Source organism: Trichechus manatus, unplaced genomic scaffold (genome assembly GCF_000243295.1).
Source record: "Trichechus manatus latirostris isolate Lorelei unplaced genomic scaffold, TriManLat1.0 scaffold00152, whole genome shotgun sequence".
NCBI classification, from domain to species: Eukaryota; Metazoa; Chordata; class Mammalia; order Sirenia; family Trichechidae; genus Trichechus; species Trichechus manatus.
The window spans coordinates 5,060,549-5,087,598 of record NW_004444088.1 but is presented as its reverse complement, the minus strand read 5'-3'; the positions used below and the strand labels follow the sequence as shown (position 1 = coordinate 5,087,598).

Here is a 27,050-nt window from a genome sequence, read left to right as displayed (position 1 = left end):
CCTGCTTGCATAGCTGAAAAGGATTGAAGAACTACCCGTTTAAACTAATTTCAAAGTGAAGATGTCGCTTCTGACAAATAACAAATAGCTAGGAAGTTGTTTTGTCCAGAAAGCTATGTTTTTATCAATTTTGATAAACTATAGAAGTGAATGGTGAATACATAGGGTTAGGGTAGTCGGCTGAGAAGTCAAAGTGGTTTTCTCAGAAAGCTTCTCAGAATTACAGTTGTACCACTAACTGTGAAACATAGTAGCAGGATTTCAGAGTCGAGCTCCATTCTACCTTTCCTTGATCTTTCCTTCCTGGGAAGCTTCCAGATTTATTGTCTAACAATAAGTCTGGCAATGAACCATATACAGTCTTATGGCAACTTCGTTATCATCTTCCCTTGTCATTTCTCGCTCACCTACTATGTGTCAGCCACTTACAAGTCCAGTGCCCCGTGCACTTTTTCCCATTTACACATTGCTCAGGAAACAGCCGGGTTTCAAATCTCGCACTCTCTCCACTATACTCCAGCCAGCATCCTTATCTTGAACTATTTTTATATTTTGTCTAGTCAGACATTTTAGTGTCTTATACCTAACTATACTGTGGGCCTTTGAACCAGGACATGTTTCACTTACTTTACCCTCTGTACATCACCTATGTGACTTGCAGCAATACCGCTATTGGCTAACATGTGTTGAGCACTTAAACAGTGCAAAACCTGTGACTATCCCAAACTTACTGCAAGCATTATCAGCCCGATTTTTACAGGGGAGAAAAGGAGAGAGGTAAGGCCACATGCAGCCAGTAAGTGGCAGGGCCGGGATTTGAAACAAGTCAGCGTGACTCCAGAGCCCACTTGGCTCACCACTGTGCACGCAGTCTTCCTTGGACATACTCAGGGCTATGGTTGTGTTTCATGATTGAATGAGATGAGGGCAAAGAGAAACAGGTAGAATGATAAGAAACAAGCTGCATAATGCTTTGCTGTAGCCAAGCTCTTTAAACTTTCAAAAGGTCACCAGAAGAAAAAAGATCAATTTGGAGAAGATTAATTTCTAACAGTATCAGTATTACCCCCTCAGGCTGTGAATGCATTGTGTAACACAGTCCTTCCAGCAATACTCTATCCCCATTTTGTGTTTACATATACTCAGGTTCAGGATGCTGAATGGACTGTCTAAAGCTGAGTAGGTCCTAGGCTAGTCTTCAGCTCCCATTCACATTCTTCCACTATACCATGTTCCAACGTTTATTCATGCCTAGTCATTCATTATTGGCTCCAAAAACAAAGTAATAGAACATATGAATTAACGCAGAGGAAACAGGCAGCCACCTCCTTTTTCTCCTTGCATAGAGAGAGTTCATTACCTGCTGTCTTGCTGTTGATCTTGGGAAGGATGGAGGTGGGAGTGTTTTCTTCAATTCTGCCTGGGAACCAAGCAACTATGGTTGCACCACTCACTAGTGCAATTTTCAAACTATCAACAAAGCTACAGCTAGGAGTTAAAGGCTGAGTAAGAGAAGCAGTTGAAGTTGTCAAGGATTTCATTTTCCTTGGATCCACAGTCAACACCCATGGAAGCAGCAGGCAAGAAATCAAAAGGCACATTGCATTGGCCAAATTTGCTACAAAAGACCTCTTTAAAGTGTTGAAAAGCAAAGACGTCACCTTGAAGACTAAGGTGCACCTGACCCAAGCCATGGTGTTTTCAATCACCTCATATGCATGCAAAAGCTGGACAATGAGTAAGGAAGACTGAAGAGAATCCATGCCTTTGAATTGTGGTGTTGGCGAAGAATATTGAATATACCACTGTCTTAGTCATCTAGTGTTGCTCTAACAGAAATACCACAAGTGGATGGCTTTAACAAAGAGAAATTTATTTTCTCACAGTCTGGTAGGGTAGAAGTCCAAATTCTGGGCGTCAGCTCCAGGGGAAGGCTTTCTCTCTGCGTTGGCTCTGGAGGAAGGTCCTTGTCATCAATCTTCCCCTGGACTAGGAGCTTCTTTGCCCAGGGACCCCGGATCCAAAGGACGCACTCTGCTCCCAGCACTGCTTTCTTGGTTGTGTGAGGTCCCCAGCTCTCTGCTTGCTTCCTTTTCCTTTTGTCTCTTGTAAGATGAAAGGTGGTGCAGGCCACACCCCAGGGAAACTCCCTTTACACTGGATCAGGGATGTGACCTTAGTAAGGGTGTTACAGTCCCACCCTAATCCTCTTTAACATAAAATTACAATCACAGAATGGAGTACAACCACACAATACTGGGAATCATGGCCCAGCAAAATTGATACACACATTTTTGGGGGGACATAATTCAGTCCATGACAACCATAGACTACCAAAAGAACGAGCAAATCTGTCTTGGAAAAAGTACAGCCAGAATGCTCCTTGGAAGTGAAGATGGTAAGACTTTGTCTCACACACTTTGGACATGTTATCAGGAGGGATCGGTCCCTGGAAAAGGACATCATGCTTGGTAAAGTAGAAGGTCAGCAAAAAAGAAGAAGACTCTCAATGAGATGGATTGACACAGTGGCTGTAACGATGGGCTCAAGCATAACAACGATTGTGGGGATGGGCAGGACCAGACAGTGCTTCGTTCTGTTGTACATCGGGTCGCTATGAGTCAGAATTGACTCGGCAGCACCTAACAGCAAGAGAAGCAGGCCACTTCAAAACACACAGAAATAACAGTCTGCAGCACAAAATGAGGGTAGTGAACTTACTGGAAAGAAGATTTGAACTCAGTCTGGCTCCACCATCTGTGCTCCTAACCACCACCCTACACTTGGTCTCCATGGGGAAGCCAGCTGGGCCACAGACAGAAAGCAGCTATCATTTGCAGCTGATGGACAGCCCAGCCCGGCCCAACCCTCAATAAATAAACCATATAAGCATTTATAGGACACCTATAAACCAATAAGTGTTTATAGAACACCCGCTAACTGCTGCACACAATCCTACATGTTGGAAAAAGTACAAAAAAAATCATGTAAGACATCTTCCCTCACCCAAAAACTTAAAAATAGTTAGCAAGAAACAGCCAGCAGAAAACAAAACGGTAGAGAAATCAAGGCCAACCTGTGCGAAACAAGTCAGGAAAATGACTGTGTCCTTGAAAGGGAGAAGAAGCTCAGAGCCCCTTGTGATGGGAAGAAACCGTTAAGTTGGATTCACTTCTGGGTCTGGGGAGACACAAGCCCAGCCTTATGGGATTGCATAACTCACAAACATCGGCGGCATTGCTCAATCGTCACCATGTCCAAGTGCAAAGCTCCTTTCACCTGCCCTACCTATTATTACCTGTCACTTTATTGAAGACGTGAGCAGTATTCTAAACCGGAGCTCCATGTTTTTCATGAACAATAATCAGACTGAATAAGTCTAGAGAAAATAGAACATAAAAGAGCCAACTTTGTGCCTTTTTCTATTACCAAGTTGTGCTTTTTTAAAATCATGTCAGCAACTTATTGTGCCAAATTCCAATTCATATTTATCTGTGCAGATAAAACACATGATTCCATTTTTGCCTTCAGTTTTTTATTGGGAATGTTTATGAAAAATTTGTGTGCTACCTAAAATAAAATAAAATTCAAAGGTTATTCCAGTCTCACTTAGCCAGTTATACCAAAGTGTACTCCTTCTCACATCTTAAGTGGGTACCAGGAATTCAAAGGGAGTTCCAGATGGCATCCAAAAAGCTTATATTTTATGCATCACTTACTCTGCCTAAAAAAAAAAAAAAAAGATTCAAAGCCGAAAATAGATTTTATATGTAGTAGATGGAAGTGTGGAATTTGCCCTGATAATATGAAATTCAAGACATGAGTTGCTTTGTGCAGCATTCATAAGATTTTAAAAATACTTTATGCATACCATATAAATATTTATTATGAAATACCAACGTTCAGAAAGAGGGAAAAATTTGCATAGCAGACATGAAAAGTAAGTTTTCCTTTTCTTTAAAATAAGATATCATAAAATAATGTTGTTAGATGAAGGTAGGTAAAGAAAACCCTCAGTGAAAAAAACACTCCACTTAGAGACTTTATAAAGATCAATCTGTAGGCAATGGGCAAGTTACTCCATTTAAAGACGAGATTGGCTGAATTTATAGGATCATAGAATCCCAGAGCTTGGAGAGACCCATTATAGATGAGAACAGAGACCCAGAGAGGTTAAATGACTTGCTCAAGGTCTTAAAAAACCCAAAGTTCTTAAAAGACCTCATTGTTGTTGTTAGCTGCTGTCAAATCATCTCCAACTCCCGGCGACCTTATTTACGTATAACAGAAGGAAGCATTGCCAGGTTCTGTGCCATCTGCATGATCTTTGGTATATTTAAGTCCATTGTTGTGGCTACTATGTCAATCCCTCTCATTGAGAATTTCCCTCGTTTTCGCTGACCCTTTACCAAACATGATGTCCTTTTCTAGTAATTGATCTTTCCCAATGACGTGTCCAAAGTAAACGAGTCGAAGACTCCCCATCCTTGATTCTAAGGAGCATTTGGGTTGTTTCTTCTAAGACTGACTTGTTCCTTCTTTTGGCAGTCCGTGGTGCATTCAGCACTCTGTCATTTAATCCAATCAGCATCTGATACTTACTTTCATGTCTATAAAATGGAATTAATTCAGATTTGTTCTACTATCCGAGAGCATAGGATCACTTGAAAGAGTCGCAACACATTCTGTAATTGTATAAAGTAGAAAGGAAATGACATTTTTCTTGAAAATTCTGTAACTGGAGGAATTCTGGAAATAAGAGTACACATATATTGGAGCCTTGGTGGTGCAGTGGTTAAAGCTCAGCTGCTAACTAAAAGGTCAGCAGTTCGAATCGACCAGCAGCTCCTTGGAAATCCTATGGGGCATTTCTACTCTGTCCTGTAGGCTCACTATGAGTCAGAATTGACTCAAAGGCAATAAGTTGGGTTTTTGTTTTGCACACATATATTGCATCCGTCATAAGAAGCAGCAATAAGTACCACACTTCAGGATGCATTCCAAGAACTTTGTATTCACACCCGAGGCACTGGTCTTCACAGTGTGGAGGAATTTGCTTCCCAAGAAAGACTAAAATATGTGAGTCCCTTTGAAAGACAAGTACTTGGGCTGTCCCAGGTGCTGTGGACAAGGAGACTGAAGATTTCAGTGATCTCAGAAAGAGAAAAAAAAATCCCTGGCATAATGCAAGATATGTTTTTTTCTTATTACCCAACATCAAAAGTATGCAAGCAGATTTAGAAAAGGGAGTAGAAGTTAAATATTTCAAAGAAAGACACTATTTTTTTGAAAGCACTTACTATCACTTCCATTCTGTTGGACAACACGTCCTGCTTGACCATGCCATAGCTGTAGGACAGCACTCCAAATCTGCGTGGTGCTCACAGGGTGTACCCGATGTCTACATAGCCAGGAGACCATCAGAAAAAAAGGCACCATAACCAACATGGATTGCCCTGTAAACTTCACGTCTTCCCATCAGAGCCTGAACACACGTTAGCACATGGAAAGTAGCTTTTACTGCTTAAAAAGAATCGCATAGCATACAAGCAGGAAAGTTCAATCACGAGGTGTCCTCCCTCAGAAGCTGTGTGGGCAGAGGTGAAGACTCTTCCTTGTACCCCCCGCCCCACACACTTTGTGCCATGGGCGAGGGGTTTAAATGTGGGACCCTAGCTACTGGCGGTCTCCCCTGGCCAGGTACGTCCACTTGGGTGGACTGTAAGCTTAGGCTCTGTGTGCCCCATCTGCACCATAGCAGAGGAGACTCAGAAAACTTCCTCTCCCAGCCCAGCCTAAGTGACCACTTGTATCCTTTTAACCCTGCTAACAAAGCATTAGGCCTGGGGTGGGGGGTGTTCTGAGGCCTTAAAGATGCCGTCATGTCCTTCTGGCTTGTCCAAAAGGACCTGCTCCTCACACATTCATTCATTCCCTTCCCACTTCCGTTTTCTCTCCCTGCCTCCACCACCACCTATCACCCCCAAAGAGAAGGGGGGCTTTAGAGAGAGAAAGGTTATTAGGTCTAATTTCTTCATGTATAAAATAGAATATCATTAGAAGATTTCCACTGTTCTTTCCGAGTCTAAGACCTTATGGCTAATCATGATTCTAATTGCATGAGACAAACTAATCAATCATCTAAGCATATCTACACTCCTGAACTTAAGGTCACTCTTTTGAGAAATAAGGTTCACCCGGCCAAGTCAACGCCGTCCCAGAAAAGGGGAAAAACAAAAATGTAAGAAAACAAACCCTTCAGAATGTACTTCCTCAAATCATGATCTTACAGAAATTCTTAATTTCATCTGATTTATTTGTGGTATATATGAATTATACACGTATTATTTATTTATATTTGATAAAAATTGTATACATAATTTATATAATATATAGGTTAAGTGTGTTACAAGGCAATATGCAGCTATTTTTTAAATCTTTCCAGTTTTGCTCTTCTGTGTAATTGCTTATTTCAGCTGTTTTCAGCTGCTGTACTTTCTCTGGACATTTGCTCCATTACAACCAAAGGCAAAATGATGTTTTGGCATGGAAAGAATAGTAACCTAACAAAATTACCTTTATCATAACATGAGCATGCAGAACTTCTGTGCCTCCCAAAATGACTGTTTCTTAGAGGACCTTTTATTTCAAAATAGCCAAGGAAACAAAAAGGCAAGCACGTGACAAAAATGAAGATGTAGAGAATGTATCCCGTGAGTAACAGCGAGGATGCAAAATCGATTGCGGATCGCAGAGTCTTCGGTCACATTACTTTGCTTGCTTTGTGTGTCACTTCACGCTTCTTGCAGAAAATTATACTAATTAAGGTTCTAGTCTATGATTTGATCAATCTTAGAAAATTAGTCTTTACATGGCAGAGCTTAAGGAAGTATGATTTGAGTTCCAAAACAAAAAAGCAGTTTTTAGTGGCATATCTAGGTTGACCGGAAAGATTTCTTTCACGCTATTTGGCCGCCTCTAAAATGGATGTTGACGTTAATTACACTGCGGATGCAATAGAAAGATGCTTCACACTCTTTGCAAAGGCTCCATCACTCTTATGTTCTCCCAATGTTACTCAAAAATAAAATCAAGACAATTTTTTTTTTTAATATCAGGTAGTTCTAAACCTTGACAATATGATTATTTCCTGTTTTAACAATATATGTGTATATATTTATTTTCTCATTCCATTTGCTTTGACTCAGAGTGACCTTAGGACTTACTACTTAAGCATGATTAGCAAAGTCACAGGGCTTGTTTTCATTCAGGGAAAGAACTTACTTAACTGAATAATTGTTGTCTTAGTTATCTAGTGCTGCTATAACAGAAATACCACAAGTGAATGGCTTTAACAAAAAGAAATGTATTCCCTTGTAGTCTGGTAGGCTAGAAGTCCAAATTCAGGGTGCCAGCTCCAGGGGAAGGCTTTCTCTCTCTGTTCTGGAGGAAGGTCCTTGTCATCAATCTTTCCCAGTCGAGGTGCTCCTCAGCACAGGGACCCCGGGTCCAAAGGACGCACTCTTCTCCTGGCTCTTGTTTCTTGGTGGCATGAGGTCCCCATGTCTCTCTGCTTGCTTCTTTCTTTTATATCTCAAGAGAGATTGGCTTAAGACACAATCCAGTGTTATAGATTGAGTCCTGCCTCATTAACATAACTGCAGCTAATCCCATCTCATTAACATCATAGAGCTAGGATTTACAACACATAGGAAAATCACATCAGGTAACAAAATGGTGGACAATCACACAATACTGGGAATCATGGCCTCGCCAAATCGATACACATACTTGGAGGGACACAATTCCATCCGCGACAGTTGGTCACGCACCTGTTACACAAGCATTCAATACACAGGTTTTAAATGACTGACCGAAAGAAAATGCTAATAGACATGATTTGGAAATCCAGCCCTTAGGGTACTATTGAGTAAATGTTGCATACTGTGCATTTTACAAAGTTAGGTTGAATGAGACCCTGGAATTTTCCTTAGATTTTGTGGAAGCAAGCAAAATGCTGGCTCATACATGAGACGTTCATGGCTTTTGCCTGAAACAATTTTCACCTATTAATTATTTATACACATTGTATTTCCTAAGAAAACATTTAGAGAAACTGTTTAGAAACCCTGGTGGTGTAGTAGTTAAATGCTACTGCTGCTGACCTAAAGGTTGGCAGTTCGAATCTACCAGGTGCTCCTTGGAAACTCTATGGGGCAGTTCTCCTCTGTCCTATAGGGTCGCTATGAGTTGGAATCAACTCGATGGTGGTTCTCCTCTGTCCTATAGGGTCGCTATGAGTTGGAATCGACTCGATGGCAATGGTTTTTTTGTTTGTTTGGTTTTTTTTTTTTAATAAATAAAATTTGTACATTACCAAAATGAGAATTCTATTCTATGGAACTTTGATAAATATTATTTGACAATAACGCCAAGTTAAAATACTTCATTTATTCAATATTGATACTAATGACTACTAACATCCCTAGGGGGAGGGCTGGGGGTGCAGTGGTTAAGAGCTCAGGCTGCTAACCAAAAGGTCGGCAGTCGAATTCACCAGCTGCCCCTTGAAAACCCTATGGGCTTTTCTACTCTGTCCTATAGGGTCACTATGAGTTGGAATCGACTTGACAGCACTCAACAACAGGAAGGACCCTGGATGATGCAAACGGTTTGCACTCAACTACTAACCAAAAGGTTGGTGGTTCAAACCCACCCAGTGGCTCCATGGAAAAAAGGCCTGGTGATCTGCTTCTGTAAAAGATTACAGCCCAGAAAACCCTGTGGAGCTCATTTCTACTCTGTAACACATGGGGTCGCCATGAGTCCAAGTTGAATCAATGACAATAGGTTTGGGGTTTTTTTTGGATAAAAGATATGAATTTTATAAGCTATACTGAGAACTAATACAAAGATGTGGTGCTCTTCAAACGCACAGAAACTTCACGCAATTCCAAGCAAGTAGAAGTTTACTTGCAAACTCTTCAAGAAACATGCTTTGAACTTTTAACAAATTCCCAGATCGGTAGAAGAATTAAATCAGGATATTAATTAATAGGACTTGTGGGACAATTTGCGGCAGGGTCCCTGCTTCATTTAATTCGTTTCTTCTCAATGTTCTATATAAATTAGCATATTCCATTATCTGAAGGCAGTCATCCCCATCTGGAAGTGATATATAAGATTTCATTTAAATTCATTAAGTTGTAGCCCCAGTACACTGGTCAATTCTAGGGAAAAATCAACTGGCTAATTAACTGACATAAAATAATTTGAATCTTACATAATGTTTTTTTCATTTTGCACTTGTGATAAAAGCTTTGCATTTTGCATTTCTGAAAGTTCCTGCTTTCTCTGAGAACGTAATAGATAATCCACTTCACGTGTAGTCTTATACCACTTTCTTCAATGTAAAGACCCGAGTCATGATCTGACTTCTTTCTTAAATTCCTATGAAATAGAAGCCAGGGCTTATTTTCAGGAGAAAGACCACACGTTATGACAAAGTCAACAAGGAAACCAGCATCCTCATCATTGTTGACCAAAGTATTTGTGGTTCTAGAAGCTGATCCCACAAATGCAGTGAATTTTGCTGAATTAAGAATGGATGCAAAGTATTTTTCTACTCTTCAGCCAAAAATTTAAAAGTAATGAGGAGGGGTTTAAATACCTTGACTGCCACATTCAGCCATTTTAGAGACACCATATAGGGAATGTCATGGAAACCTCAAATGACAGTTGCATCCCAGTTCAGGGCACTGTATGGAAAATCAAACCAAAACCCCTTGCTGTCTAGTTGATTCCAACTCAAAGCAACCTTATAGGACAGAGCAGAACTGCCCCATAGAATTTCCAAAGAGCAGCTAATGGATTTGAACTGCTGACCTTTTGGTTAGCAGCCATAGCTCTTAAACACTGTGCCGGTGGAGCTCCATTGTAGGGAAGATGAGGGCAATTGTTATGTGAGAACATTACACAACCAAATGAAGAGCCTCTGTTTTTTTCACCCTGCCTTGTCTGATTTAAGAGTCCCTGGGTGGTGCAGTGAAGCACTCAACAACCCAAAGGTTGGCAGTTCAAACCAATCCAGAGGCACCTCGGTAGAAAGCCCCAGCAGTCTGCTTCCAAAAGGTCACAGCCTGAAAATTCTATGGAGCACAGTTCTACTCTGCAACACATGGGGTCACCATGAATCAGGATTGATTTGAAGGCAACTGGTCACTGGTTGTCTAATGTAAGTCCCAATCAATCTAGCTGTCGTCTTAGATTTACTACTACTACCTGGTAGTATTGGGGGGGTCTTAAAAAAAATCTCTCAGTACCCAGATTTAAGCTTGGTAATAAAATCTTGAGATGTTGAAATGTAAACAGAATAAAGTGCTTCTGTTACACCTGTAATCCACAGTGTAGTTTAGTCTCCATCAAGAACTAAAAAAAATTTTATCAGAGGAAAAAAAAAAAAGGACAAGACCCTGCATGATATAGCGGAACGCTCATTAAACTCAGCAGGAGCTGCAGCTGGAATCCAGTGTCAGGCAAGGTCTCAGGTTGGTACAATTTACTGCTCTCATTACGATCTTGATCACAAGGACTAATTCATACCATCCAATTTCCTTTTCTTGTCACAATTGCTGTGCCAAGAACAGAGGATTGAAGTTTAAGAGCCTCATATGTTTCTCTACTGCTTTGACCCTTTTAAATGTCCCTTTATTTGATCTGGTGTCTATTCCTGCAGAAGAAATATGATGCTTTGGCTGGTCAAAATATTAATCTTTCAAAACCTCCCTGATCACTAAAGCTTTGGAGACCATAATTCTTGGGAGAAGGTGGGTACAATGAATGTAGACTGAGTCCATTTTTATGCTAAACCAATTAGCATTACATCATCAGAGAAGAAATATCTAGAATATTACCTCATATCAGTGATCTTCTGGATGTTAAAATAGATCTTTAAAAATATGAGTTATTTATTTTTCTTCTATTTTTATAACTTATTTTATTTTCATTGTTGTTGACAATATACACAGCAGAACATATTCCCATTCAACAATTTCTACATGTATAATTCAGTAACGGTCTTCAAGTTGTGCAACTATTCTCACCCTCCTTTTCTGAGTTGTTCCTCCCCCGTTAACATAAACTCACTGCCCCCTAAGGTTCCTGTCTAATCTTTCAGGTTGCTGTTGTCAGTTTGATCCCAGATAGATCTTAAGAGAGCACAATGCTCAAGGCAAATCGTCTTAAATGTTGAGTCTTCAGTGATACATTCGTCAACCAAAGTTTCTTTAAGCTCCAAATTTGAGCCAATAGAGTATGCAAGAAGTGTTCTGAATAAAACCGTTTTAGTCTATCTTATCTTTCCGGGAGAAAATCTTAGTGACAGACTTGCCAAAAGTATCTCTGGATGGGATGACAGATTTGACTTGAAATATCATAATCTGACCTAGGGCTCTAGGTCCCAAAGCAAACTGCTGAACGCACACGCGCGCGCGCGCGCGCACACACACACACAATACGGCCACTAGTTAAAATGAGCATCAAGAGCTTGATTTGTGAAATGGAGAGGAAGGCACCAAAACAGAGCTAAGAGAGAGCTGGTTCCCATTCACATTTAAAATTCAGTGATGGGAGGAAGAGGAAAAGGGGAGTAGGGGATTAGGGAAACAGTGGAGAGTGTGGGCTCAATGTTTAATACCTGTGGCTTTAAGTTTCAGATCTTTTTAGAACCAATCAGCAAAGTACCCTATTTCTCCCATTGTCTACTGCCCTTTTAAATCTTGACACCAACAATGAGGCCGCCAGGGAAGTAGGGCCTACTGCTTTCACCCTCACTTTGCCAGGCCCTAAAGACACCTCCGGCCCTGGTGGTGCAGTGGGTAAGAGCTCAGCTGCTGATGAAAAGGTCAGCTCTTCAAATCCACCAGCTGCTTCTTGGAAGCACTATCAGGCAGTTCTACTCTGTCCTGTAGAGTTGCTATGAGTCGGAATCAACTAGTCAGCAACGGGTTTAGGTTTTTTTTTTTTTTGGAAAGACACCTCAGAGGAGACCTGGTGGTGTAATGGTTAAGCGCTGGGCAGCTAACAGAAAGGTTGGTGGTTCGAACCCACCAGTTGCTCCAGAGGAGAAAGATGTGGCAGTCTGCTTCCACAAAGATTTCAGCCTTGGAAGCCCTACGGGGCAGTTCTACCCTGTTCTGTACCTATTGAGTTGGAACGGACTCTACGACAACAGGTTTGGATGTTGGAAAGACACCTCAGGAGTCCCTGGGTGGTACAACTACTAACCAAAAGGTTGGCAGTTGGAGTCCACGCAGACGTACCTCAGAAGAAATGGCTTCTGAAAATCACAGCCGCTGAAAACACTATGGAACATAGCTCCACTCTGAAACACTTGGGGTTGCCATGCGCTGAAATCGCCTGGGTTACAACTAGTTTTTTTTTTAAAAAAACACACCTTACCTAGAAATGACAGCTTTTTCCCCCCGAAGGAAAAAGGTACATTTTGTCACTGTTTTTATAAATTGATAAGCTTCAAATAAAAGGCTTTTCTCCATGAAATCTCCCAGAAACCAATTCAAATCAGATTGTTGAAAAACCAAGCGAAAGAGATCTAGTTCCTGCATTTCATGTATCATCTGATTTTATCCTTTACTTTCTCCCTGGAGGTCTTTTGAAAGAAGAAATTTAGGTTGAATCCAAATGTGAGTATTTAGGACTTTCCAAGAAAGCCTCCATGCTAGACTAATATGATTGCAGGGAAAACGAGACAAAAAAAAAGTGGAAAGGGACTGGGGTACCAGACCCTGGGCACTCTTGGGTGGAGACATCCAAGACACAAGGCTGTGGACAGCCGTCTAGTCCTCGGAATGACTATTCTCAGTCCATCCAGAATGGGCCTGATTGTGTTGGGACACAGACAAGTAGCCCACTTGAGGATGAGGAGATATTTTCTCCCTAAGTGGTATATTAATGATGTTTCTAGAGCATTCCATGCTGTCTTTCACATGTTAACATGAAGTTTAGTACATATAACTACTTTTTTACACTCAGCATTAGCCAAAATTAGAGTCAAATAAAATGTTGCCCAGAATAAATAAAACAAAGAAATGTTTATGATACTGCTGATTCCAAATTAAATAACAAATGATAAATATGAGAACTCACACTGACGGTTGTTCCCACACACACCACGTGAAGTGGAAAATTGAAAATGTTAAATCACTTTTTTTTTTTTTAATTATTTGGACCTTTCAAAACAAATGGGGTATATTGTCATGAATAATGTACATTATTTTCCTGTTAAAATGTAGTACATATAAAATTAAGATGCATTTGAAAAATACAAGCAAAGGGTTCAGAGTTTATAACATATATTTACAAGAATGGGAGAAATATACAAGTGTATACAATATACAATAAGTATGCAAGTAAATATACAAGTGTATACAATATACAAATACAATATACAATATGCAACCAAAACTCTTAACTGTTTTAATCTTTCCAAAGATCTACTCTGCCTGTTAAATCTATAGTACAGATTGTATTACTCTCCTCAATCACTCTATGTTCCTCAGAGAGAAAAAACTTTACAGGTGTTTACACAGAAACACACACCACACAGGGAAAAGAAAAATAGAGACAATTCAAGTAATTGCCTGCCAAAATGTCATTTTTGAAATATCCAAATAGCTGATGCAAAAGTGTTTTTTTCCTAAAATATTTAGGTAATTACCAGAATTCTCTGTTTGCCAGCTTAGTTGTGATATGAATGTGCAAGACTATTTTTAGTCATATGTATATATACACTCAGAGTTCCTGAGGTTTCTAACCATCTCTGTACCAATATTTATTACCCAAGTATATAATCCATATGTATCAAAAAAGTACACCTCTATAAACCTCTGTAATTATCTATAGTCATGTAGTCCATGACTCACATGCGGGAATTGAAGAACAAATACCAAAGAAAAATAGGAAGAGAAAAAAGCTTAGACTCTACTTTAAAAATCAGTGATAATACACATTATTTTCTTGTTAGAAACAATACGTAGACAGTGAAGGTGTGTATAAAATGCCTGAGCAAATTGCTGGGGAGTGAACAGCATTAAGAGTCAGACAGATCTGCATTCAAATTAAACTCCACACTTTGTGATCCACTGAACCTTCCAGAAGTTACTCAACCTCTCTGAGTCTTTTTTGTTTGTCTGTCAAGTGGAACTAATTATAGTACCTTTCTCTTAGCATTGTTGAGAGGATTAAACGAGAAAATGTGTGCAAATAGTTTACCAGCATGCCTGGTGCCTTGTTTGTTCTCAAAAAAAAAAAAAAATAGTAGCTGTTACCATTATTCATAGTTCATTGTAACCATTTGGAAGAATGGAAGAAACCAGTTAGTGATTGTCTTAGGCTGGGTTCTCTACAGCAAAACCAGCAAAGTGTACATATATAAATGTATACAGAGAGAGATTTATTTCAAAGAAATGGCTCATGCAGTTGTGGAGACTGGTAAGTCCCACATCCATCGGTCAAGCATTAGGCTTCTCCTGACTCACATGGTTGCAAGGGCTGATGAACCCAAAATCTGCAGGTCAGATGGCAGGTTCCTGGCTCACGTCCCAAGAACCGGAGGTCAGAGGATGATGAGTCAGATGCAGGATCAAGAGAAGGCAAGCTTTGCCAGAATATCCATATATATTGAATGCAGACCACACCTCCAAGGAAACTCCTCTTTCAACTGATTGGCTGCTCACATCAGATCACAAAATGGAGGATGATTACATAATACTTGTCAAATCACTGAGAATCTTCATGGCCTAGCCAAGTTGACACATAACCTTAACCACCACAGTGTTCATACATCTTAGGTTAAGTGGATATTGCTATGGAATCATTATACTTTGTGTGGGTTGAATTTTAAATGAATTCACTAGAGAAATGTACTCACAAACATTAATAGTTAATAGCAAATGCAACCAACAGTGAAAACGATTATATGAAATTACTTGTCCTCTCCCACATCCTTACAAACATGCATACATCTCTGCTTGATGCTGGGGTATAGTGGAAAGACTAATGTATGCTGTTTCCCAAAAAGCAGTGAGGAAAATATCGACAGTTCAGATCATGAAATACCAATAGTGAAACCTTATTAGCGTGTTTTTCACAGACCTTCACATTTGCTTGGGTTTTTCTTTACTGCTTACAAGAAAATACCAAATTGTTTCTATTTCCGTGCCTAAGCCCACACCGCATTTTCTGCAAATCCAATCCATCCTACTAGACTCAGCTTTAGTGACACTTCTTGGCAAAGCTTCCCTTGACCACCCATCCCCTGAGAACTGTTACTCTCTTCCCTCTGCACTCTTGTAGACTCTTGGGGTGCTAACACCTTACAGTGCTCTCTATTTCCTTTTCCCTCGGCCCAACATGCAGTCGTATTTCCTGTCAATTCTTCTTTCATAATGTCTCTAGCATCTTCCATTTCTTTTTCCTTTGCACTACCATTTCCCTAAGCCCTACCACGTCACTTCCTGAACTTCATACAGTTGTATCTTTAGTGTGCCTCCTGGTGACATGTCTTTCCTGCATAAAATGGCCAGATAAATCTTTCTAAGAAAAAGCTTTTATCAGGTAGCTTCCCCTTTCAAATTGTTCAATGGCTTCCTATAGCTAGGATGATCATAATGTCTTAACCTTTTGAGAGTGGAAGAGGACATTATTAACAGGTATAACTGCAGGTAAACTAAGACTTAGAGCTATCCGCTGCCACCTCTGTGCTGCTCAAACTCTCTCGCAGAAATCATCCTAAGGGTGACTTCAAAACTGAACTCTCAAGCCTAAAATTTCATTAAGTTTACGTGTTTAAAATTCATGATACTCTGCCGTTCTGGTGCATAATACAGCTATCTTGGCTTTAACCTAGACAATCTTTTAAATCACAAACCTTTTACAGGAGCAAAAATTTCAAAACATCTTACCCAAAATCTTGTAGAACAGTTGATTCTGAGGAAGATTTACCGGGACACAACTAGAAACCCCATCCACATTGTCGTCTATGAAACTACTGCCTTCTGGTGCACAGGAACACCATCCACAAAGACCATGAAGTGAATGGTGTCTCTGGAGTTGAGTGGTCATCCATATGGGAACTCACTGACTACCCATAAAAGTCTTCCACATAGTCTCTTCGGAGCTCTGTGTCTATGTCAGTAACAATACAGAGACCTCTCCGCTCTTCCTTGATTTCCTCAACACTATTCAGCCTTGGCGATCCAGGTGTGTTTGCTCTGGCGGCCACATAACATACAGGATGCCTGGTTAAATTTGAATTTCAGATAAACAACAAATAAATTTGAGTATACACACATCCTATGCAATATTTAGATTCAAATGTAACTGGACATCCTGTATTTTTATTTGCTAAATCTAGCTACCTTAACTCTGAAGCCATTCCTCACCTCAGGGCCCACCCCAACACCGACCTCAGGGCTTTGGGGTTCCTCTGAATTTCTAATGCAAGTCGTCTGTGCTCACATTTGACACTTAGTTTATTTGAATCTATTTTTATCCATTTTTATACCCATATACTCTACCTCCCTGACTTGAAAACTCCTTGAGAACAGAGAGATTCTTCTCTCTTTGTAATTCAGTAATGCCTCACAGAGACTCCTGCCCATAGGTGGTGATCATATATACTTGTTAAGTGAGAAATCGATTTAAAAATCAATGAGCAAGATAGTCAAAAACTCTTTATTGAACAGTTGTTTTCTGTTCAGTGCAAAACTATGTATTATTTTATAAATGATTAAGATGTAGTATTTGCCTTCAAAGAACTTCTGGTTTAGTTAACAAAACTTGTACATCAAAAAGCCAGTAGTGAGTGGCCGTGATCAGTATATAGTCAGGACCGAGACTGTGCAGTACAGCCCACTAAGAGAATTAAGAGACTGTGGTAACCCTGAGAGGGAAGCACTGAGGAGGTGGAGCCTGAACCAGTGAGGGAAGATTTAGGTGGAAGGAGAGAATTAGGGAGGGCAGCAGCACCAAGTAGCCAGGGAGCCCTTCTTCACAGGAGAGTAATCCCTTTGCTAGCATGAAATGAGCAGGTTTTGCCTGTGGTCCTGCCTGCACTTGGCTCTAAAAAGCTCCTTCGGATTCAGAGCAACAACATCAATGAGAAGCTACACAGTGGCTGTTACCAGGTGGGGTCATGCCATGTCGAGTCCTAGTCCTTGATGAAGAAAGTGACCAAAAACGGATTCTAGTAAAGAAGTCACCCACAGAGCTACCTGGGTATTGTCCCCACATCGCCTAGGAGGGGGAAAAGCAAACATGTTTTATCAGCTATGGTTATATGTTACACAAAGGCTCTAAATACGTTGGTCCCTGATGATCTTTGTACTTCCCTCTCTTTATTAAAATACACAAACAGAAACGAACCTGTTGCTGTCAAGATGATTCTAACTCACGGCGACTCTTTATCAGCTTGCGGAAAATTGCTAAATTTTATGTCCCAGAAACTGAGGACGGCTGTAGAAGAGGAGGCCCCTCAGTGGAAACTCACTCAAGTTCATCTATTTTACTTTATGAGGTGGAATACTTTTGTATTATTGGCAATAAAAGGAGTCCTGGTAGGGCAGTGGCTAAGTGCTTCGCCTGCTAACTTGGGGGTCGGCGATTCAACCCCCAGCAATGGCTCCACAGATGAAAGATGAGGCCATCTGCTTCCGTAAAGATTTACAGCCTTGGAAGCCGTATGGGGCAGTTCTGCTTTGTCCTGTGGGGTTGCTGTGAGTCAGAATTGACTCGATGGCATTGGGGTTTTTTGTTTTTTTTTTCTTTTTTTTGGCTCCCTAATAAAATTGGTGTCTTTAATGTGTGATGTGTGCTTCAAATTTGTGCTTAATTTTGCAGTTTATTCTGGATACTATACAGCATTCTCTTACAAAAAGGGATCGTGCTTAACTGCCTTAGAGTTGACCCCAACGAATGGCGATTCCACACCCACTAGAATAGACCGTTGTGAGCCATAGGATTTTCACTGGCAAATTTTCATAGGCCTTTTTTCCTGGTCTTAGTCTGAAAGTGCCACTGAAACCTGCTCAGCATCATAAACCAAAAAAAAAAAAACCTCATTGTGATCGAGTTGGTTCCCACTCATAGCTACCCTGTAAGGCAAGAGCAGAGCTGCCCCACAGGGCTTCCAGGGAGCGCCTGGTGGGTTCAGACTGCCAGCCTTTTGGTGAGCAGCCTGACACATAACCACCACGCCGCCAGAGTTTCAGTTCAGAGTCATGGCAACACGCCAGTCTCCACCGACAGATGGGTGGTGGCTGTGCCTGAGGTGCGTTGGCCAGGAATCAAACCCAGGTCTGCCGCAGGGAAGGCGAGAACCATCAATGGCCCAACAGCCTGCAAACCATGCTGTTCCTGTTTTCAGTCAGTTCATGGAATTAAATGCATGAAACCACCAAATGTTTCTATCCCCTAACAGAAATTGTGATTCACATTAAACAGCTCTGTGAAGAGCTGCTTGGGCCTTTATAAGTGACATAATTTCATTAATTAATTGAATAAACAAACCAGACAAATAAATATGGTTTCAGCCTTCTAAAATTATAAAGGCATTCAATAACATCTCAGAATGGGTGTTGGCAGGACTGTTCTGGTACCAGGCAAAATGTTAGTTTGCTTATTTTAGGGAAATGCGCTAAATAGGGAGAAATAGTCTTCTAGCAGTGCCTATGGCAGTTCAAATCCAAGTGGGGCAGCAGAAGGGCCTGGCGATCTGCTTCTGTAAGATTACAGCCACTGAAAACCCTATGGAGTACGGTTCCCCTCTGTAGTTCATGGCACGTAGGGTCGCCGTGAGACTCAATCACAACGGGTTTGGGTTTTTGGTTTATGGAAGTGTTAGGCTGAAGTATAGGCCATTGCCAGTACCTGACTTTTCCATGTTGTTGAACTATATGCAAATATGCCCAGCCTTGTTTGTTAGCACATTGAACCTTACCTTGAAAGTAAAGCCAGATGAAAGTCTTCTGGCAGTCTTGAGAATGGCTGATTTACTGTGTTTTATCCAGATGTCCCAGCTTTGTCACTGGCCAGATATGTCTTTGGCCTCTGTGGGACTCAGTTTTCTCATTTGTAAAATTGGTGGTGAGGTGGTTGGTCTGGCTGACTGGATAATCATTCTGTGGTTCTAAAGCATCCAGGCGTTAAAGCTACTTTCTCACCCAAAAAAAAAGGCCCCTGCCAGTAATCCCCAAACGAATCTGGGAATTCCTCCCTTGGGTTAAAGTAACGACCAGAAGGTCCTTCCGAGGGCAGATGTTACCTGTGAGGTTCAGTATGTCAGGCCATCACCAGCTGTTGATACTTTCTCAAAATTAGTGCAAAATGTAGCTACAATGTTTTCCCATTTTCCTTAATTTATTAATTTTGCTGAATTAAACAGTCAACAGAGGTGAGAAAATCCCACCCCCTTATCCCCATCTGGTGGTCTGCAGGCACTTACCTGGTGACAGCCAACACATTTGCCTGAGCAGGAGGCCTCCTGAAAGACAAGGGTAAAATGAGAGGAGGGAGGAGGAGTAAAGGCAGGGGAGGGGGGTCTAATCTGAATTTATGCAGCCGCTTGGCAAGGTGGGCACCCAACCTGGGTTATGCAGAGAGGGAGGGAGATCCTTAGCACGTCTCCGATGCAGCTTTTGGGTGTGTGTAGAAAGAGATGGAAATAGCAAAATGCACTTGGGGATAAAGAGAAAGCAGCAGTGAAGGACTCTGGAGGATGTATTTGCTTCATATCTATCCTGACAGGTTCTCTATCCCCCAAATGGATATGTGGCAATTCATACTGAACCAGCAGAGGAATACCTACTGAATCTTACTTATATGCTATAGACCCTCATGCACACTTACTAGAATGGGTCTATCTTCCTGCTGGAATACCTGGGTTGTGCAAACAGTTAATGCATTCGGCTGCTAAGGGAAAGATTGGAGGTTTTATTCCACCCAGAGGCACTTCAGAAGAAAGGCCTGGTGACCTACTTCTGAAAAATCAGCCACTGAATACCCTATGGAGCGTAGTTCTACTCTGACACACATGGGGTTGCCATGATTTAGAGTCGATTCAGCGGCAACTGATTAATCTTTCTGCTCATTTCGTCTGTTTCTGCCCCTCGACAGCTCTCCTTTCTCTGCCTCCTTGTGCTGCTGGATCTTGATTTCCTCTACCTGCCTTTCCTTCTCTAACTCCTTTTCTCTCACTTGTACCCAACCTATTATTATATGGAATTTACGTCCTCTGTATGTTCGTGCTACTGCTAAAATAAGGAATATGTCCTGCAGATTTCAAATACGTCTTGTGAAAGAAAGCAAAGAAGCAGTGTAGCTGGCAAAATTAATTCTGCTGGAGGCTGTAATTATTATTCAGAGTAAAAGAAGCATTCGGAGAAAATTCAGAAAGATACTCATCTCGAGTCTTTTCTTTCAGCCTACAAGGAAAAAATGAAGGAGCTGTCCATGCTGTCACTGATCTGCTCTTGCTTTTACCCGGAACCTCGCAACATGAACATCTATACTTATGACGGTGAGTTGCCTACATTAGAAGTACCCCTGCTGGCTAGATCGTTTGGCAAAGCTCAGATATGCATGTTTCTCTCTCATAGCTCCGCACATCATTAAGTCAGTATTTTGTAGATTTCACTGTTGACTTGCTGTGTCTAGCTGTTAGGTCTTATTGATTGTCTGTTGCTCCAGACAGCTTGCGTTTGATCGCAATAACAACACCTCAACATCTCCTAAGAGGCAGAGCTGGATTGTATTAGCAGCTGCGTCTGCATTATCAACATCAATAATAGGTCTTGGGCTTTTCTTTACAAATTCGTAATATGCTAAGCAGTAATTGGAGTAGATCATAATTTGCAAGAAAAAGCTTTATAGTTAGCAGATTCGAAAAAGAAAATCAGCAGCTATCACTCTTTTTGCTTTATTGTGGAGCCCTGGTTGCACAGTGGTTAAGAGCTCGGCTGCTAACCAAAAGGTCTGCAGTTCGAATCCCAAACTTTGTGTATGCGTGTCAGCAAGCTAGTAAGTGCTAATAGGAAAACTGACTGATTCCCTAGATAAAGAAGGTTTGAAAAGAAAAGCCTAAAGAATTGGCATGGCAATTAACTTTACCAAAGTGTAACCCTTTAGGTTTAATTCTTCCGGATTCATTCGTTAGGCTTAGCTTGGTTTTCTTCCTGGCGCCGTCACTATCCACGTGACCCTAGGCAAGCTACTTCGATTCTCTGAGGCTCGTTTAACTCTCGTACCTTCCAAGAGGGTTGTTGTAATGTTTAAATGATTGTAAGTACTCAGTAAAGGTAGCTATCATTATCAACACTATCACCCTCATGTAATTCAGTCAACTTAATCAAAACGTTGGATACAGTTACATGCGTAGATACAGCTGAGGCATAGTGGGCCACCTGTTTGGCTCCTAATTTTTTTTTTTTTCACACGTGTAAAGAAATACATTAAGATGAAGGGACCCTGTGGCAATTAACTCTATCTGTGCCTTGAAACAGGACTCAAATGCTTTTTTCTTCCAAAGTTACTCTGTCATGGCACAAGCATCGTGTTAATTAACTATTTCATCAGGAAAGGCCTCCCATGTGTAAGGGTTTCTGTTTCAGATTGAAACTTAGACTAGAATGCTTCAGTAAGAATTAGGCCCAGTACCTACTTAGTGTAAGTTCATTTAGCCACCAGGTATACCAGACAGATCCTCAGTAATCTGCAGGACACGGCGGTGAGTAATAATGCAGCTGCGTTTCTCGTGAATCTCTCACTGTGTGTTGGTCAGTGAGGATCCAAAGATGAATAAGACATGGTCCTCACCTCCCAGGAACCCAGGGCCTAGTGGAAGAGACTTACAAAATACAAATGATCCGTAATTAGAACACAATGTGACCAAGTTCTAAGACAGGGGCTTATACAGGGTATATCACTAGGACAGAGGAGGCAGTGACTGTGTTTGGCCGACTGGGAATAGAGAGGCTGACTGGGAACAGAGGCAGTTACATCACAGCCGAGTCTTAGACGTTGAATAGACATCCACATTGCTCACGCGTGGCTTCCTAAAAGAGCTGGCAGAGAATTTCAAATTTCTGAAGTCTTCAACATTGCCTTGTATTTCTTCAAAAAAAAAACAAAAAACTTTTTGCCGTCAAGTCCATTCCGACTCATAGTGACCCTATGGGACAGAGTAGAACTGCCCCGTAGGGTTTCCAAGGAGGGCCCGGTGGATTCAAACTGCCATCCTTTTGGTTAGCAGCTGAGCTGTTAACCACTGCGCCACCAGGGCTCCTGTATTTCTATGTTACATAATAATTTGAAGTGTTTATTGCAGGTAAAACATTATAACAAGAATTAATAATAATAATAATAGTTTAAACACTAAATGCTACAGCTTGTGTGTTCCATTCTGCGTCTTTTGTCTTCAGTCAGCAAAACAATCTTATGAGGAAGGTGCTTTTTTTTATCTCTATCTTTTAAATGAGGAAATGGAAGCTTAAAGAAGTTAATTAATTTTCCAGCTATCACGAGGCCAGGAAGAGGGGCTTATTATTTGGATGCAATTCATCATTCGACCATAAGCGACTATAATCTCTCATTCCAGAGCCCATAAGCTAAGCCGTTCAGAATCCCAACACCTTATCAAATAAGCTATTTTTACTTGCCCATGTTCTCTTGTAATCATTTTCCATACGCTGACATAATTTTTATAGCTGTATTCAAAATATAGATATAATCTTGGATGCCATCAGGACAAATTTAAAATATTTTTACATTTGTGAAGAAACACCTTTCCCAGTATATATATTGAATTCCTCGTGCCCGTATCATCTATTAGCCTGCATTGTCATTGAAGGTTCTAAGGCTGTTTACTGGAAAGCTGGGGTTTCGCTTGACCACAACATCAGTGTGTGGTAACTAGGTTGCTGAAAGCATTAATGGAAGCGTAACCTACTCTTCAAGAGAAGTAATATTTCTTCTCTGTTCTGCCTGCATCAGAACTCTCCTGGAGACCTGGCCAGGCTGGCTGCCACAATTTAAAATGGAACGTTAATAAATTAGGGAACACTAAGAGGTTCGTGAGCAGTGTGGTGAAGATCAAGGAACACTGTCCCTCTCGGGAACTGGGGATGTTTAGCCTGGGGAAGAAATTGATAATAAACAGAACTGTTTTCAAATACCTGAAAGATGTCGATGCAGAACAGAGAATGGTCTAAACTTTGGATGTTTCAGAGACAAAACAAGGCTGAAGTCAAAGGGATGAAGTTTGGGGCTCAAACTAAAGAGCACTCATCTAAAAATGAGGCTTGTCTAATGAATTTTTAAAAAATAATCATTATATTTTACTAAGTTGTGAGTTCCTATTATAAATGTTCAAGCAGATGGTGACTATCACTTTATTTTGTACTATACATGGTATTAATTTTATATTGTAAATGCTGCTGTGCAGAGTTAAAACCTGACAATCTGATAATCTTATCATTACCACCTTTGCTACAGATGAGAAAAAAAAAGGTTAATCATTCTTCAGGTCTTGGGTTATAAAGTTCTGAAAACGGATACAGTGTATCAATTAGATAAGTGGATGTTGTTCCTTCCTGCCTCTACCACAATGTCTCTTTCCATAGCTCCTGTCTATTCTTGAGTTATGCTGGAGGAGGACGTTCTAAGTAGCAAAGAAATAGGAGCAAAGACCCCAAAGATGGGATCTTGTCTCTTTTTGCCACTTGACTATAAGCATCTTGAAGACAGGGACCATCACACCATCCTCCCCAGAGTAGACACTACACATGCTTGATGACTCAAATCAAAAAGCTCCCTGAAGAGCAAAATAGGAACCAGCAGGATGCTTTGCAAGTCCCCATTGACTTTGCCAAATATTTCCAACTGTTCACGGAGTTAGGTTGGTTCTAACATACCTCCTGCGATTTCTAGCCACAGAATTATATTTGAAAACCGGAGAACGCTATTATTTTTCCTCATAATTTAGCATGAAAATACCTCCAGCTCTAGTAACTTCCAAAACAAACAATTCTGTGCTGCTTGATTTTCATTGCAGGCTTGCTTTTATTCAAAAGGAAAATAAACAAAGTTTAGTTTAAAATCAGTTCAGACTATTTTTCTAAGTATGCCCCTCATTATTCAACTCTATAGATACTATTGAATTTTCCAACACTATAAATATTTATTCTGTTAAAATATATCCATAATTATACTAAAGAGAGGTCTTATACATTCAACACAATGTGGCACAGAGGGTCATATACAGCATTTTATTCCTACTTGCTAGAATAACAATGATTCTTTCCAATGTTGGAATTCGGTTATGAACATAAACCCATGCTTCACGCTCTGTGTGCTTAACCTCCTCAAATATTCATTTCTCAGATATGGAAGTGAAGCAAATCAACAAACGTGCCTCTGGCCAAGCTTTTGAGCTGATCTTGAAGCCTCCATCTCCTGTCTCAGAAGCCCCCCGAACTTTAGCTTCTCCGAAGAAGAAAGATCTGTCCCTGGAGGAGATCCAGAAAAAACTTGAGGCCGCAGAGGAAAGAAGAAAGGTAACTGTTTCCATATGTTTTTAAGTTCTCCCGCCACCCTACACACACACACACACACACACACACACACACACACACACACACACAGTTCTAGCAGAGGAGCAGAGATCACAGGAGACAACAACACCCTGATCCTACACCATCCCAACATGCATAGTAGGTCTTCAGTAAGCAGAGCCAGGCTAGTGGAGGTAAAACTGTCTCGATTGTAGTAAGTGCTGCTTTTAAACTAGCTAAAACCAGGGATCTCAGAAGCCAAAAGAGCATCCATATCCTAATGCCCCTTGCCCCTGTCTTGGATTCCCTTATAAAAGCCTCCCTGCCCCTAGTCCATCACACATAAACACCTTCAGGAAAGCCCAGCCTTAGGTAACTCTGGGGAGGAGGGGCTGGGCAGGAGTAGCGATTCCTCCCGCTCATGCCTTCATGTGTCATGCCCAGGTCTGCACAGGTGTGGTTTGTCTTGGAACTATAAAGTACCACCTCCTCCTTCCAAGACCCTTCCTGCCCGTGTGCAGCTTACCTCCAGGATAAGGGCCAAGAGCTTCCCCCTTTCCTCCTCAGGGTCTCATTCCTGCCCTTGAGGTTGGTGCTTCCCAGAGCAGAACCCTCTCTGGGGCCTTTGGGTATTTTCTTCTCTCCAGTTCTAAGCCCCGATAGGGTTATTTTATGCCAATGGTTCCTTTTCTTTTGCCAAATCTTGAATTTTCCGCAGTTAGACGGCTAAGAAAAGCCAAGGATACTACAAATCAGGGGCACTCAGACATCCCAGGGACTCCATACATAGAGACAGAAGTTACGTCTGAATGTATCCACCACCTACATTGTTATAGGAGTGCATTCCCATTAAGATCTCCTCGACCAGCCAAAACTAGAAGAATTTTAGGTAATTTTCCCTGGATTATGTCTACCACTTACATTTGTAGATGCCTGTGGTCACTGCAAACATTCTCCATGCACACTCTTATGATTTGAATGGAAACTCTATATCTTCAACCTTTTTTTTATTTTACGAAGATATTATCTACAAGAAGTCAGCCGACACATCAGACCCCCTTTGGTGGATAGTTACAAAGAGAAAGAAGATAGTCCTTATCCTAAAATGTGAATTCTCTAACAGTGCAAGACAAACACGTATTTGTATGTGTGTGTATACACAGTATATATATATATATACTCAGATTAAATTTTCTGAACCAAAAAATACTTTTTGTTTTAACCTTTGTGGTTGAATTTCCCTCATATGTAACATACTGATCACAATTTCTATTTTCATTAAAGAGTGAGGTTTTCCAAGTGTCTAATGAATATTTATGTATGTACATTTATTGTATTTTACCAATTGCTGCTGTAACATATAAATTTAAAGTGAAGGAAACTGAGAAAATAACCCAAATATGTACAGGAAGAGACTTCCCAGGGACTTTGAAAGAAATGTATCGCTTGTTTTGTTATTTATGGCTTTCTTATGGGAGTTACAGTCCATCAAGACCTTGTTGCCAACAAATTCAGTAACTACAACAGGAGACAGTGTGTTGCCCGGCAGGTGGTCTAAGTTCTCACCTGAGCTTTGGCATTCTACAGGAATAGGTTCTAGGTTGATACAGAAAGATGCAATGACTTGATCAGAATACAAAGTCAGTGACTCAACTAAAATTCAGACTCAGAGACTAAAATTCAACATCGTGGTTCAGTATGTCGCTACTGTTCCTAGGTAATGAATTTAATTTGAAGGAAATTATTAAAAGGAAAGAACACAGAAATGATCAAAACTAATTGGGCATTCTTATAAAAATTCCCTGAAGTAACTAGTTACTAATTCTGGTAGAATTCCTGCACCCTGGTGGCAATAAACTATCAACGATTATACATTTAGACAATTGAATTGAACTAGAAATCGGCCACATGGCTAAGAGACATTTACAAATGTCATCCAGCATTATTATGCCCAGAAATAATGCCCTTTGAAACTCTTTAAAATTAGCATTCCTTCATATTTCTGGTATTATTTATTAAAATTTAATGCAGAAATCACTATATAGGTCATGCCCTGTGGTAGGTTTTTAATTAGAAAAAAGCACAACTAATTAATAGAAAGTGCCAAGTGAAAGAATCATTAATTGATTTTATTCTATTAGATTATACTGATGTAATTAGTGCTCATTTGAAGAGCTGTTAAGTCTCTTTAAAGAGCCTTCAGCAAGTGCATATATCTCCGTAATTTTTTAGTGAGAACTCTCCTATACATACAACTAAAACCCAATTCAACTAGTAAAAACATTAAGGAAGATTTATTAGCTTATGCAACTCAAATGTCTATGAGCGGGCACAGCTTCAGGAATAGTTGGATCCAAGTGTTCAAGGAATATTGTCAGAAATCTTTTTTTTTCTTTTTTGCAATCTATCATCTGTCCTTGAGTCTAA

At 40.6% G+C, this 27,050-nt stretch overlaps 1 protein-coding gene across 2 annotated transcripts in view; it reads left to right on the top strand.

The window, feature by feature from the left end:
- Window positions 1-27,050, top strand: part of STMN2 (stathmin 2) — a 62,602-nt gene that overhangs the window by 11,797 nt on the left and 23,755 nt on the right. For both annotated transcript variants that reach the window (XM_023740304.1, XM_004386006.2), the window contains exons 2-3: window positions 20,498-20,593; window positions 24,454-24,626. In XM_023740304.1, the coding sequence (XP_023596072.1) occupies window positions 20,498-20,593; window positions 24,454-24,626 (269 nt within the window). The remainder of the gene's footprint in view (window positions 1-20,497; window positions 20,594-24,453; window positions 24,627-27,050) is intronic.